The sequence below is a fragment of the Mesoplodon bidens genome (genome assembly GCF_964165515.1).
Source record: "Mesoplodon bidens genome assembly, chromosome: 16".
Taxonomy (NCBI): domain Eukaryota; kingdom Metazoa; phylum Chordata; class Mammalia; order Artiodactyla; family Ziphiidae; genus Mesoplodon; species Mesoplodon bidens.
The window spans coordinates 62,909,659-62,925,764 of NC_138173.1; the positions used below are offsets into that span (position 1 = coordinate 62,909,659).

The 16,106-nt window shown below is 45.7% G+C and overlaps 1 protein-coding gene across 1 annotated transcript in view; it reads right to left on the minus strand.

Annotated features, from left to right (window-relative positions):
• The window catches only part of ANXA13 (annexin A13), a gene marked incomplete at both ends in the record, with an annotated part of 55,319 nt that overhangs the window by 27,652 nt on the left and 11,561 nt on the right, over positions 1–16,106 (minus strand). The window contains one exon of the mRNA XM_081258246.1: positions 5,264–5,339. Within this exon, the coding sequence (XP_081114372.1) occupies positions 5,264–5,339 (76 nt within the window). The remainder of the gene's footprint in view (positions 1–5,263; positions 5,340–16,106) is intronic.

Below are 16,106 nucleotides of genomic sequence, written 5' to 3' on the forward strand. Positions count from 1 at the left end.
ATTTAAATCCAGACCTTGCAGGGCTGGTATAGCAACAAAATAGGTGCATGGTCTTGCAGACGAATTTTGCCAATGGTACGATTCTGCTTGGGCTTGCTCTTATTCGTAGAGGTGGGAATTCTAGACCTTCATCCAAATGATGTCTTTTCGAGATGGCCCTAGGTTGCAATCACCCAACCCTCATCTCATATCTTTTTGACCTTGGGCAAGTGTTTAACCTCTGAGCCTCGGCATTCTCATCTGTTGTCATTATAGTACAACTTCACAGGGTTGTTGGTAGGGTTACACAAGGTGATGTGCGTGTGGTACCCAGCATAGAGCTTGGCACCTAGAAGGGGCTCTCCAACAGTCACCAGCACAAGAATGGCCTCGCCTTGTGGCCACACCCAAAGGAGGGGGAGGAGTACACTGCATGACTTTGGCATTCAGTAGGTGCCCCATCTGTGCTTAGCGAACTAAACTTGTGTGGTGGCTAAGAGCTTGGGGATTCATCATAAACCACAGCTGACTCATTCCCACGCCCACTTCAGCTCCTGTCTCCAACCCACATCCAGATGCCAGGCCCTCACTCGAGAGGCAGCAGAGAAACACCTGTGAGGCTGGCTCAGCTGCTCAGCACAACTCAGAGCTATAAACATCCTGACATTTGCAGGCAAACATACCTCCCAACAGCTGTTGTCCGAATACAGGATTAGCCAGGATGTGAGCAAGGACCAGCTCCTCTCTGCTGAGCTTTCCTCTGATGCCCCCAAACCCAGCAGCCTGCTTGTCATCCTTCACGTCCAGCCCCACCCCACCCATTTATTGAACAATACTTACTATGTAGAAATCCCTTCTACCACTTTCCTACCAGATTGTCTCCCACCCCAGCTCCCTTGGGACTTCAGCAGTTCTTGGGCAAGGCAGACTGTTCTATAGTTAGATAGTTCCTTATACAGAAGCAAAAGATGGCTTCCTAGAACTTCCACTGTGGATCCCAGTTCTTTTCTCTGGAGTCACACAAAGAGTTTATGGCCATCTTTATTCTACCACAGCACCCATTCCTAGGAAAGTAAATCTGCACTAATTTACCTCTAAGTAAAAATCTGGCACTTGTCTTCATAAAACATTATGCCAAGTGAAAGAAGCTAGACACAAAAGGCCACCTATTGTATAAGTCCAGGTGCATGAAACGCCCAGAATAGGCAAATCCGTAGAGACAGAAAGTGGACCAGTGGTTGACTGGACCTGAAGGGAGTGGCTGTGAATCTACGTGGGGTTTCTTTTAGGTGAGGAAAATGTTCTGGAATTAGAGGTGATGATTACACAATCCTGTGAATACACTAAACGCCACTAAACTCTACGCTGTCAAAGGGTGGATTTTTTTTTTTTTTTTTTTTTTTTTTTTTTTTTGTGGTACGCGGGCCTCTCACTGCTGTGGCCTCTCCCGTTGTGGAGCACAGGCTCCGGAGGCGCAGGCTCAGCGGCCATGGCTCACGGGCCCAGCCGCTCTGCGGCATGTGGGATCCTCCCAGACCGGGGCACGAACCTGTGTCCCCTGCATCGGCAGGCGGACTCTCAACCACCGCGCCACCAGGGAAGCCCCAAAGGGTGGATTTTATGGTAGGTGAATTATAGCACAATAAGGAAAAGGAAAATTTAATAAAACAGCCCTGTCCCCACCCACTGCCTCTGTGCTTCAGGCAATGATAGGAATTGGTTCGATCCCAGTGTTCACCACTTACAGGGTTGTGGCTTTGGGTACGTTACTTAACTGTCACAGCCTCTTTCCTCATCTGAAAAGTGGATTTTTGTGAGAATAACTTAATGAGATTTTGTATATAATGTGCTTGGCTCAACGCCTAGAATATTAAAAGTTCCCCAGTAGATGTAAGAAAATAAAGTTGAGGAAATTAATCAACCTTGCCCCTTGATCCCTCTATCTTTTTTCTCCCAAGGTACTGCCCCCTCAAATGCCCTCACTTTCTCGTTCTTCTGGAACCCCTGATCAGCAAACCCGGGGTCAACCTAACATCCATTTCCCCTGTCCTGCCTTCAGGCTGCAGGAGAAAATCACAGAGCCATGTGGACTGAGCCCATGTGAAATCGTGGTCTCTCTAGTCAACAGAGACCTCACAGCGGGTCAGCAGTCATTTCCTGGTCATCTCTACTCAACGTCTATTCCAAAGCACCACTCAGACCTCACACTGCGTCGTCAAACCCAACACTTTGAGCAGATAACCTCGCCTCCCACCTTACTGCGCAATGTCCCGTTGCCGGGCCAGAGCTCCTTCAACATTCTGCTCCTGTTACCCCCATGAATGTATCAATTCCAGCTCTCAGTCGCACCTCCTCTTTCCATTCAAGGTCAATCCTGATACCTGTGTTTTGAATTTCCCCCTCCTCCAGGCTTTCTAAAATCTTGTTTTGGTCAGCAACCCCCTTCCCCTCCTGTATTTACAAGCTCTCCCTTTCAGGGGACTCCTTCTTTATGTGTCTAGTCTCCCGTCACCTCCACATTCTGTCAGCTGTGAGCCTCTCTCTTCTCTGATGGGATAGGACCTCATCCCCATTCTCACCCCAGTGAAGGGCCGTGAGCCTTCTACGTCCAGCTGTCCGCTGAGAACCACTCTGGCATAGACGGTCAATTTATTCTTAGCTGTAAAATCCAACTCTCACTCCTCATCTTACTTGACTTCAGGGTGGATAGGGTTTTATACTGTTTCCCACTCCTTTCTTCTGGGAACTCCCTTTTCCCTTTACTTCTGGAGACACATTCTCTCCTGTTTCCCATCTTGTCTCTTTGGCCGCTCCTTCCAAGTCTTACTTTTACGTTTGCTTTAAATGCTGGGATTTCCTGCATCTCTCCTCTCTTTACACAGACTTCCTGGGTGAGCGCATCCTCACCCATAGCTTCAACCACCACCCACGTGTTGGTGTCTTTCAAGTCTACCGTCTCTGTCCACATCTCTCTCCCGGGTTCTAGACATACTTCTACTAATGTGGATCATTCCATTGGATTTTCTCAGGCACTTGAACTCAACATGTCTAAAGTAAGACCTACACTTTCACCAGCACACTGGAGGCTCCTTTTATACTCCTTTTCTTTTCTTTTTTTTTTTAATATACTCCTTTTATTTTTTTAATTTATTTTATTTTTATTTATTTATTTATTTTCGGTATGTGGGCCTCTCACTGTTGTGGCCTCTCCCGTTGCGGAGCACAGGCTCCAGACGCACAGGCCCAGCGGCCATGGCTCACGGGCCCAGCCGCTCCGCGGCATGTGGGATCTTCCCAGACCGGGGCACGAACCCGTTTCCCCTGCATCGGCAGGCGGACTCTCAACCACTGCGCCACCAGGGAAGCCCTATACTCCTTTTCTTGATGGATGATAACACCTATCTCGTTCCATGAGACAGAAACCTGGGGGTTCTTTCTGACTTCTCACTTTACCTCGCACGCCGACTGGTCTGTGACCAGCCCCTGTGGTGTCTGACCATTAATGCCTCCGACCTTTTCCTTCTTGTCTGTACTCACTGCCCAGCAGCCTCATCATCTGTCCCCTGGTCACCTCCTAACTTGTCCCCCTATCTCCCTTCCCACCGTCCTCCAGTCAACTCTCTATGTTGCTTTCCAGATGAATTCTTGCTTGATTCCACCTTGTTTCAGAATAAAGTGCAGGTCCCTAAACATGTCACACATGACCCTTCAGAGAAGGTGCTTAATAATAAGTGTTTGTTGCTTTGTTGAGTGATGTGAGATGTGTGTTAAAGAACTCTGAAGGCCCCCATGGAGATGAAAGCTGCCCTAAGCTTGGAAGGTCATCAGCTGGTGGTCAAGAGCAGGAAATTAATTCCTGCCTGGGCTTAATGCTGGCTTGACCACTTACTCACTAGATGTGTGAGTCTGGACAAGTCATTTAGCCCTTCTGAGCCTCACTTTAACCATCTGGAAAAGTAGGATTAAATGAGGTTTGCTATTGTCAAATGAAGTAATGCAGGCAACATGTATGGCAAAAGAGTTCAATAGACATTACCTATTATTGTAAAGCTGCCTTGTCTGTACAGCTCCAGAACTTAAGATACCACTGAAGCCAGGTAAGTTTGTTCTTTGGCCGCCTCCTTCTTTTTCTTCTCTTATTCAGTAGGGCTCTCAGCATGAGAAGTCGATACTGGCCACCTCCGCCTTCTTTTCTACTCAAGAGCTAGTATTCCAAATTATCACCCAAACTCCATACTCCATTGTCAGACCCATGTCTTTAGCAGATAACTTTGCCTCACACTCATGGAGCCATGTCCCATTACTAGACGTGACCACCTTCAGCCTTCTCCTCTTATAACACCCATGAATGTATCTATTTCTGCATTCAGTCTTCCCTCCCTCCCCTCCCCCCTCCCACTCAAGGTAAATCCTTCTATCTGAGCTTCGAATTCCACCTTCTTCCAAGCTTCTGGGACTAGAACCTTGTTTTTTTTTGGTTTGTTTGTTTTTTTGTTGTTTTGTTTTTTGTTTTGTTTTTTATTTATTTATTTTTTATTAGTTTCTGCTTTATAACAAAGGGAATCAGTCATACATATACATCTGTTCCCACATCCCTTCCCTCTTGCGTCTCCCTCCCTCCCACCCTCCCTATCCCACCCCTCCAGGCGGTCACAAAGCACCGAGCTGATCTCCCTGTGCTATGCGGCTGCTTCAGTGACTTCCTTGGGTTCCAGAGCCTCTTTTCACGGCCCTAGCCCTAGATGCTCCGTCCCTCATCTCACCTTGTTCCTGGGTTTACCTTACTCCTGATCTCTTGCTTAGTCTCCCATCCTTGGCCATGCACTTAGGCCTGGATGTAAATAGTTGCTCCAGTGTTGCCCCTTGATTCTCAACCTTGGCCACAGTTTTATCTCCACTTGCTCTGCTCGTAGATACAGCTTCCAGGTCCCTAAACCAGTTCTCATCAGCCCTGATTCCCTACCAGCTCCCGTAAAAGGCATCAGAGTGTTTAGATGACATTAGAATTGTATGAACGACACTTCTCATGAAGTTTCCCCCATCTCAAGTTCAAATTAAATGTCATAATATTAAATTTCTAGCTGTGATGTTGAATCCTGACGAGTAATAGGATCTGCTTATAACTTTGAGAACTTTTATAAAGGGAACCTTAAAAGTGATCAACTTAGCTTGGAAGATACGACATAATTGGGAGGTCATCTTCCTAAGATCGTGGGAAAGTTGGACATGAGATCAAGTTTAATCAACTTCAGTAGTAAATTAGCAAACAAAATATCTTTCATACCCATTCCTTTGCAGGCTTTGTTCAGCTTTTTGGCATCTCTATCAGCATCAAAACCCTGATGACTTCTCTCTTTGGCCTAGAAAAAAATAATTGAAAAGGTTGAGTGGACAATATAGGCATTTAATAATTATCTCTGGCTGAAGTTGGCAGCTAATGGGAAGACCAAGCAGACATCCAAACGAGGGACCAGCTGCCGCTTTACACATGGGTACATGTGGAAATCAGCTGGGGAAACTCTGGCCCCAGAGATGGCTGGTACTCCCTGGATCCAGCTGGACTTGGATGACCACAGAGAATGGCCCCCTCTGTTCTCAAGGACAATCAGCCCGGCCAACTCTGGGAGAAGTGATTTTCATATCAACCCCACCTTTGTGTGTCTGTCTCTGAAACAGAGAGTAATACAGTGGGCCAATGTCCTGGAATGCTGGTTTTCAACCTTCGCCACGAGACACAATATGTCTAGAGAATAGGTGTTGTCAGCCAGAAGCTGAGGATTCTAGGATCTTATTACAGATCCATTTGACAATCTGGGCTAAAAGCTTTACCATTCACACAATGAGAGACATAATATTTAGTTTGCCAGAGATAACCCTATGGACCAGCAATAGCAGAGTTATTAGTTTTTACCGCTCCTTGGGGAGAAAAAGTTCCGTATATGTACTAGTGTTTCCCATACTTCAGTCATTGGCATAATACATGCACTGAATGTCCACAGCTATCTATGTCTACGTTATTATTATTTACTTATTATTTTTCTTTCAATTGACCTACTTTGTATTTGCTTAAAGTTATTTTTCAAAAAGAAACTTTCTATTAGCACTGAAGTGGAAAACAGTGTTGCTTGCCTAAACAAAAGGTAAGCATAAAAATCAATGCATGGCTATTAAAAATTTAAAGATGTCAGGTTAGTTGCAGTCATGCAACGAGTAGATTTGAACACACCCTGTGTTTTCTCTTTGTCTTTGTCTTTGTCTTTGTCTTTCCTCACAGAGATGGTCTTTGATGACATATGTCACTTATTTTCCATCCTTCAGTGAAGGCTGGTTTAAGAGCTACTGTCTACACTCCCCGATTTCCCTGTCCCTCCTTTCATTTCTTTGGGCACCTATTGGGAATGAGCAGTAAACCACATAAAGCACAGAGGACGAGTTGCATTTATCTGCCTGGTATCCCTGTGTCCTTTGGGGGACTTCCCCTCCCCCATTTCATGTGGTCTTACGGGGGGATGTCAGTCATGAAGCTTGAGCCCCATCATCCTGCCCTTGGGTGGACACACACCCTGTCACTCTGGCACTAGTGACTGGTTCAGGAGTGGGGATGTAATCCAAGCAGGGTCAATTAGAGTTTTCCCTGGGTTGATATATAGATATTGGGAGAGAGATGTCTCTCCCTGCTGGGTTTGCTAAGCCAACAGAGTGTGAGTCTAGGGCTGTTGGCAGCCATGCTGTCCACTACATGAAGGAAGCATGGGTTCAGAATGAAGCAAAGACCAGAAGGTTGGAAATATGGAGAGAGAGAGAAAGAGAGAGAGAAAGATTGAGGTTGAATAACTATGGACTGGAGGAAGGCTGGCTTCTAGGTTTTGGTTAATGGAGAATCATATAATCTTAAGAGCCAAAGGGATCTCAGGGCCCCCTATCACCCCACTGCCTTTTGGAATGTAGTCCATTGGCTCATCTTGAAGTATCTATTCCTGAAACAAGCTGGGAGAGGGACTCATATTTGTTGAGCACCCGCCATGTGCTAGACAACTTCTTCATTGACAGACCTTTCTTCATCATTCACAGGGAAGAGTAGGCATTTGTTGTCTGCTTTACAGAGGAGGAAGCCTGGATTCAGGCAGGTTAGGGAATTCGTCTGTGGTCTTGCAGGATGCAGGTTTGCACCAGCTCAATCTGCCTCCTAAAGCTCATGCTCTGGGGTCCCGTGCACCATCGTGCCTCACACTCTAATTATGACTGGGGCCTTCGTGTTCGGCAGAGCGATGGCGTGTCCCCTGTTCCTTTCCCAGTCTTTTGTGGGCTGTAAGAAGGCTATCTGGTGCTTCTGAAGGCTTGTTGGGAGGACCAGAGACGTAATTTGTGGGGCTCAGTGGAAAATGAAAGTGTAGGGGCTCCTTGTTCAAAAATGATTAAGAATTTCAAGATGGTGACATCAGAGCATTAACGAAGAGCAGGGCCTTTCTAAGAGTGGGGCCCTGTGCAGCTGCACAGGCTGCACACTGACCAAGCCCACCCTGCCATTTGATCACATTCTAAAAGGGCTGGTTCTCTGGGTGTGGGAGTGTGGGAAGTAGCAATCTCAAAGAAATAAATTGTCTTTGCTTTTCATCAGGAGTATTAGGTGCGACTCAGGAAGTGAGGTGGAGTTAAACCAGAGCTGCAGAAATCTCGCGACAGGCTTCATAAACTATTCTGTGTGTCATTTTAGCCTCATCAGTGCAAGAGTTTGGTGGACTTATTATCTATCCCACTTCACAACTGACAAGTTGGAACAGAGAATGTCTGTGAACTTCTGAATGGCTGTTCAGGTTATGCCCGGCCTGAGGGCAGTGGGAGCTGGGTCTTGCTGGGGATACACTTGCCGAGCTCTGTGCTGGCAGGGCTGCTTCTCCCCCCCCAGAGGAATACTTTTTCCTCATTTGCTCAAAGGTGCTGTCAGGGCTTTCAGAAGCCATGAGGAGACTTGGTTAAGATCACCTGGCCAGGTAACGGCTGAATCAGAGCCAGGGCTCGAACCAGGACTGTCTGACTGACAGGTAGGAAATGACATTCCCTCTCTGTTTTAGCAGGATGGTTCCATGATACAAATATCACAGAGTTATAAGAGCAGAAGAATGGGAAAAGGACCCTCCGAACATGTCCAGTTTGTTTATCCAAGGCCAAAAAATGAGTAAAAATAAATGTCTTTTAGTCCAAAATAATAGCAATGTCTGTTGGGGTGGCGTGGGGTGCAGTGGGAGAGTGTTGAACCCCATGTTAGGAATAAAGATGATATTGAGACTTAATTTTTTCCTTTTTTGCTTTACAAATAAAGCAGCGTAAAAATCTATATCGAATGCATGACCCTCAGCAGGGCAGATTGAAGTCCCTGTCCCCTTCTAGGAATGAATGACTCTCAGCCATGTTGGTTAGCTTTCCTTATCAGAAGAGAATTGCATCTTGTTCCTAGTAACAGCAGAATATTTGATGTCAGAGGGAAGGAACCATGTGATGTGATTTAAAAAGGAAAGAGAGAAAAAGAAAACAGTCTGTGTGGAAGGAATCTTCCCCTCGGCATGGCTGGGACAGTGTCTACAATGGATGCATTCATCAGCGATGGCCAGTGTTGATGCAAGGGGTGTCCTTGGCTTGTTCTGATGATCTGGGTAACGAATTTCTCGGGAATATACACGGAGAGGACATTCCACTTCCATTGTTCATTGTTAGTGGGCCAGGCAGCTGACTTCGGGGCCTTGAGCCTGTTTGCCCATCAGGAGATTTTGTGTTTGAAACCTGAGGCCACTGAGCAGAACTTCCATATAAAGCAGGTCTGCGGGAATGTGAGTGAGACACAAAATGGGCGTGCAGGGGACTCCAGGATGGGGACAGAGGGTTGAGTTTGTGAGGGTTGAGGCAAATAAATGGATAGTCCACCTGCTTTCAACTACAAGGCGTAAAAGAGATGGGGCAACATTCCTTTTTTTGGTTTGGTTTTGTTTTGTTTGGTTTTTAAACAGCATTTTCATTGACACTCAGAAGACACATTAAAAAAGACATGATGTTAGAGGTTAATAAAAATGATTACAGGGCTTCCCTGGTGGCGCAGTGGTTGAGAGTCCGCCTGCCGATGCAGGGGACACGGGTTCATGCCCCGGTCCGGGAAGATCCCACATGCCGCGGAGCGGCTGGGCCCGTGAGCCATGGCCGCTGAGCCTGCGCGTCCGGAGCCTGTGCTCCGCAACGGGAGAGGCCACAACAGTGAGAGGCCCGCGTACCGCAAAAAAAAAAAAAAAAAAAAAAAAAAAAATGATTACACAGTCTGGGTTTGAGCCCACGTGGATCTAAGTTTGAATGTGGTCCTGCCCCTCAGCAGTCATGTAAAGTTGGGCCATTTAAACTCTAAGCCACCATTTCCTCGTCTGTAAAATGGGGGCAGTGTCTGCCTTCTGAGATCTGAGGCTTACATGAGATAACATTTCCAGTGCCAGATATTTAGAGGAACCACAGGCATGCTGGTCCTGCCTCTGCTGCTTTGGGCCAACTCTTGGCTTTTGTCTTGTAGTGATATTTAGGGTTTTGATTCTGCATATTTTGACTTGACAGATTTGGAAGGTATACATATAGAAATATACAGACATCTTCCAAACTTGATATTGTGAGATTCTATCATCTATCTATATATCATCTATTTATCTATCTATCTATCCATCTATCCATCTGTTATCTATCTCGCAATGCCCCAGACACCATGTTTATAATAGGTAGCCACAGAGGATATAATAGTCAACTTTAAGAACATAGGTTTCTAGTCAGACTAGATTTGAATCCAGCGCTCGGCTTATTACTTCTGTGGCCTTGGGCAAGTTTGGGAACCGTTCTGTGCTGTGGTTGCCTCATGGCAAAATGCGGATAATAATATCCACTATCTCATAGGTCTCTTGTGAGAGTTTCCATGAAGTCATTCATGCAAAACATCTAAAGTGAAGCCTAGCAGAGGGCACGTGCTCAATAAATGTAAGCAATATTTGCTGAAGGAAGATCAGTAAGGACCTTTCCAGAATATTGCCTGAGGGGTTTTCACCTTGTAAATGGCACTCTGAGTATCAGTTTTTCATTCATCACCTGCGGTTGGGATCCAGGCATGCATTTCACCCGGGGCAGTAAAATGGTGAAAAATTCAGGCTCTGTGGAGTCCAGGTGATCTGGGCTGACACCGCAACACCACATTCTGGCCAGTGTGCTAATTCGCACCCCTGGGTGTGAGGGTCCCATTGAGATACAAGACGGGTGCAATGCTGGCCATCTTGCTGGTGTGTCAGGCTCAAAATGAAACGAATACTCCTAACTCTACAAAGGGCACTGCCTGGTGCATGACTACGCTGGGAGCTTTTCTGTTTTTTTCTTCCTTCCAGTGCGTCTACATGTCACTTTTCTGTGTTTTCATGTTCTTGCATTTAAAACAAGGAAACAAATGAATGATTTTTTTCTGGAGGGAGAATGCAGAGAAAATAACTGAAATTTTAGGAGCTTAGGAAGCAGTGTCACCTGGGCAGAAAGAATGTTGAAAACACCCACTCCGAAATGACTCAGGGATGGGCCAGCTTCAGCACATCAACTGCCCAGGAAGAAGTGTGGCTCTGTATCTGATACCCCCAGGCAGAAGGGCCAGAGTGGAGCAACAGACACCTACCTGCTCAAAGGCTTCTGAGCCAGTACAGTTCAAGGAAGGCTTAACTCTTATGATCGAAAGGGGGTTTCAAGAAATCTGCCTCCAACTCACAGCAAACTCTGGGGAGGGGGCGTGTGAAAAAGTTAGCTGAGGGATGTGTTTGCAAACTCGTTGCTCTATACATTATATAGTAACCAAAATTTTCCAGGTGGGTCATCCAGCCTGAGTACACCCGTATTTAAATACACTCCTGCTCATCAGTAGGTGCGACCTGATCAGGTGACCTGATCTTCTATTTGGATAACATCAAGACTGGAAAATAAGAATATACTGTCCCGCGAGAGACATGTGAATTCATTAAAAAGCAATGCACAGCTGGCAAATTAGATCATCCTCTGAACTGTTCCTCCCTTTTCCCCTGCTTCCTCTCCTCCCTTCTCTTTTTCCTTTTCCTTCTTCCCTTTTCTCCTTCCATCTCCTTTTTTTCTTTCCTCCTCTTCCTTCAGCAAACAAGTACTGAACATCTCTTGTGTGGCAAGCACTACCCCAGGTGAGGGGGGGACTCAATGTCTATGAATCGTAGTCCCTGTCCTCAGAGAAATTAACATGGAAATAGATCAATGACAATTGCGTTATGATACGGTAAGCACTTTGGCTGCCAATAGCTGAGAGGAGAAAGAGGAATTTTTATGGAGAAGTTGACATGTGTGCTGGTTCTTGAAAGATGAGTAGGAGTTAGGCAAGCAGAAAAAAAGGGGGAAGAGGAGGGGTGGAGGTGGGGGAAAGGATATTCCAGGGAGAGACTACAGCATGATGCTTTCTGGGTCTGTGTACACGTGTGCTTACTACGACCTGTCACAGCACCGCTGCAGAACAAACATGATTGATCTAATCGTGAGTCAGACCTACTGTGTTCAATTACGCTTTGCCTCTTGCTGGTCCTAGGACCTCGGGCAAGCTGACCCATCTCTCCGAGCCTTTGTTGTCTCATCTTCCCAGTGGATGTGCACCAGCTCATGGGTAGCGTGAAGTTCGGATGCAGTCGTGTCCGGGATGCAGTAACACAGTGCCGGATTACAGTAAGCACACGGTGGGTGGCACGTAGGAGGTGGGGTGCTGGGTGACATAAGGATGTAAGGGTCATTTGTAAACTCTGAAATAATATCAGAATGTAATGGGAGTGGCATTTGGATTGTTTGCTCCCCAGAAGGCTTGTCTGGCTGCAGTCTCCTCAGTAAATATTTAAAAGTGGTTGCTTGGTATCCAGACTCTGAGACAGGAAGTCTCCGAGGAAATGCTGGGGAGCACAGGGCAGAGGCCTCGCTGTGCACTATCTCAAGAGGGCTACTGTTTGAGCTGACATGGAATCAGGAGGGGGGCTGGGGAGACTAGAAAGAGGGCCAGGATTAGAGCTAGGCGATGGCCTGGTCTCATTAAACAGGAGCAAAAGGAAGGCCGTGCTGGGGAGAGGCTCAGACATGCCTGCCTGTATTCTCCTCAGCATTTAGCAATGACCATCCCCATGCTAGTTACTGGTACTTGAGTTAACATTGGCCGTTTGGGCTAAACTTGCCTTGTATAGAGTTGGGGATGCTGAGGTTCATTTCGGGAGAGAGACTTCTTTCTGATCACATAGGTGACCCCCCTGTTCCAAGATATCTACCCTTGAATCTGGCGTGATGCTATTTCTCTCCCTATGGTTTCTAAGTCTCTGTTTTCCCATCTGAAAGATGGTAATAATAGTATCTATCTCTTGTGGGTTGTTCTAAGGATATGGATCAAAAGTGCTTAGCAGGATGCTGGCATGTGGTGAGGGCTCAGCGTTATTTTTATTACTTCCTTCCCTCTTGACCTGATTCTTGCCGAGTGTTGAATGAGCGCCTGACATGGTGCCTTGTGTGGCAACTTTAAAATAGCTGATTACATAATTCTCTCCTAAATCAGAAACGATTTTGTACTTGTAGAGAAGTAGTAACAGGAGCTAAGAGTTTAAGAGAAATTTATGGGAGAAACACTTCAAATTGAGAATGACAGCTGAATATAACGCGCTTGCTAAGGGCCAGGCGCTGGTCCAAGCAATTTACGTATAGTCACTCAGGCCTCCCAACAACCCTATGAAGTAGGTATTACCTCCTATTTTGCAGATGAGGAAGTCAGAGCACAGAGAGGTTAATTAATTGCCTGAGGTCACACAGCTAGTAAGTAATGGAATTCAAACCTACACAGTCTGGATACAGAAACTCTACTATTGACTTCTCATCAAGCATTTTTTTGTTCCTGTCAGAATTATTTATTTAAAAAGTTTTAATGATAGAAAGCTCATTTCAACTATTAGAATGCTGTTTTTTTAGTAGAAACACCACTCGAGACCTGTGACTTGTCTGCTGACCAGGGAAGCTGAGGACCACTTGCATGACCATGGGATCAATAAATGTTCTTTTTTTTTTTTTTTTTTTTTTTTTTCTTTTTGCGGTATGTGGGCCTCTCACTGTTGTGGTCTCTCCCGTTGCGGAGCACAGGCTCCGGACGCGCAGGCCCAGCGGCCATGGCTCACGGGCCCAGCCGCTCCGCGGCATATGGGATCCTCCCAGACCGGGGCACGAACCCGTATCCCCTGCATCAGCAGGCGGACTCTCAACCACTGCGCCACCAGGGAGGCCCCAATAAATGTTCTTGATGATGAGAAAATAGGAAGTGAAATGAAAAATGAAGGCCAGTTATCACTATTTGCAAGGCAAAAGGGACAGCCTCTCTCAGGGCAAAGTGTGTGTGCAGAAGAGGCGTTATTGTCAAACTCTGCTCCCAGTATTCCTTCTGAGTCAAATAGAATCATATTTTCTGCTTCTCTTCTGTAAAATGGGACTAATACCTGCTGTACCCAGCAGAATCTCAGGAAGATATTAAGACAATGTGATTCACTGCAGCATCATTCACAATAGCCAAGATATGGAAACAACATATGTGTCTGTCAATCGATGAATATATAAAGAGGATGTGGTAGAAAGAAAGAAAGAAAGGAAGGAAGGAAGGGAGAAAAGGAATATTATATATAAAGGAATATTACTCAGCCACGAGAGAGAAGGAAATCCTGTTATTTGTGACAACGTGGATGGACCTTGAGGACATTCTGCTAGGTGAAATAAGTCAGAGAAAGACAAATACTGTATGATATCACTTATATGTGGAATCTAAAAAAGCTGAACTCATAGAGACAGAGACTAGGATGGTGGTTCCCAGGGACTGGGGGAAAGGGGGAGAGGTTGGCCAGAGGGTGCGAACTTGCAGTTATAAGATGAATACTTTCTGGTGATCTAATGTACGGCATAGTGATGATAGTTAAATAATACAGAAACTATATATATATAAACGGTATTATATATAAATATATATATATATAATATATATAAATGGTATTATATACAAATATATATATAATCTATATATATAAACGGTAAATAAACGGTATTATATGCTTGAAAGTTGCTAAGAAAGCACCTTAACTGTTCTCACCACAAAAAAGAAATGGTAACTAAGTGCCATGGTGCAGGTGTTAGCTAATGCTATGCTGGTAATCATTTTGCAATATATAAGTGTATCAAATCGACACATTGTACACCTTAAACTTACGTAATGTTATACGTCGATTGTATTTCAATAAAGCAGGGGAAAAAAAGACAACGAGAGTACTGGGCAGAGAGATCTCATAATGGTGATCAGAGCTGGCCAGGAAGGGATTGGCTTTTCTGAACTTCTCCAGCAGGCTCTCAGGACTCTTCCTCCTTATCTCCCCATCTCATCCCAAATCTTCCAGTTCCCCCTTTTCCTAAAGCATCTTGCCCTTAGCTCACAGGGATCGTCGTTCGAGGACCACGGTGTGCCAGGGAGTTGCATTTTAGTGGAGGCATTTTGAAGACTGAAAAGGCATGAGGCCAGCAGGATGGCCAGTTTCTGATGTTTGCTCCTTTTGGGTGACTGCTTTCCAACCTAATAAACTGTCCAACATTTTCACAGGTAAAAGGTCACTTCTCGGGCTTCCCTGGTGGCGCAGTGGTTGAGAGTCCGCCTGCCAATGCAGGAGACACAGGTTCGCGCCCCAGTCCGGGAGGATCCCACATGCCGCGGAGCGGCTGGGCCCGTGAGCCATGGCCGCTGAGCCTGCGTGTCCGGAGCCTGTGCTCCGCAACAGGAGAGGCCACAGCAGTGAGAGGCCCGCGTACCGCAAAAAAAAAAAAAAAAAAAGGGTCACTTCTCCCTACCTGACAGAATCTATGCACAATGACTGCCGGTTTGTCTTATTAGCAAAAGAGGCCTATCAGTGTGAGGTAGGGGAGGCAGAGGACAGATGCTTTGATGGATTCCTCACTGTGCTACCTGAGTCCTCAGAGGGCCAAAGAAGCTTGGGGACTGACAGCACGGAGCCTTGTGCCCGTCCATTTCTTAAACACCTGGTTGCCCACCATTGATTCTAGGGGCAACAGTGGAGAATGGATCTACTTAAGGAAATTTGCTGAAGCCTCATCTCCTCTCTGAAACTGTTCCTGCCCCTCTTGGAGAGAGTCGAGGATTTTCTGCCAGTGGTGGGCCGGCACTAAGGTGAACAGCTGTCTGACTGCCGAAGGTTGGGGATTTCCCCGGAAATCCTGGATTTTCAGTGCTAACACTGGGCCCGTTCCAGGGAAACCGGGCTAGTTGGTCACCCTGGCTGGGACTGACTTTGCAAGTTTGCCACAGCCAATTGTGAGCATACACAAATGCCTGAGTCACATCCTGGGCCTATTAGATCAGAATCATTAAGATATAGGTATGTACTAGGTATAGGAATTTTTAAAACTCTCCAGATAATTCTAACGTGCAACCAAGCTTGAGAACCATTGGTCTGATAAAAATTAGGAACTTTCCCATTGACATCCCAGTGAATGAGAAAGACAACTTAAAAAATATATACACTGAGGGCTGTACAAGTAAGAAATCCTAGACTTTATCCAAGGAGCAAAAGATAAAGGGAAGAGGTTTATCATAGATTCTTAGGGTAGAACTTCAACCAAGCATTTTTCAAAGTGAGTGACATGGAACACTGAAGGTATTAAAGCCCATTAGATTCCAACTGAGAAAGGAGTTCCTTTTAATGGATAAAGAAGATGTGGCACATGTATACAATGGAATGTTAGCCATGAAAAGAAACGAAATTGAGTTATTTGTAGTGAGGTGGATGGACCTAGAGTCTGTCATACAGCGTGAAGTAAGTCAGAAAGAGAAAAACAAATACCGTATGCTAACACATATATATGTAATCTAAAAAAAAAAAAAAAAAAAAAAAGATGGTTCTGAAGAACCTAGGGGCAGAACAGGAATAAAGATGCAGATGTAGAGAATGGACTTGAGGACACGGGGAGGGGGAAGGGTAAGCTGGGACGAAGTGAGAGAGTGGCATGGACATATATACACTACCAAACGTAAACTAGATAGTTATTGG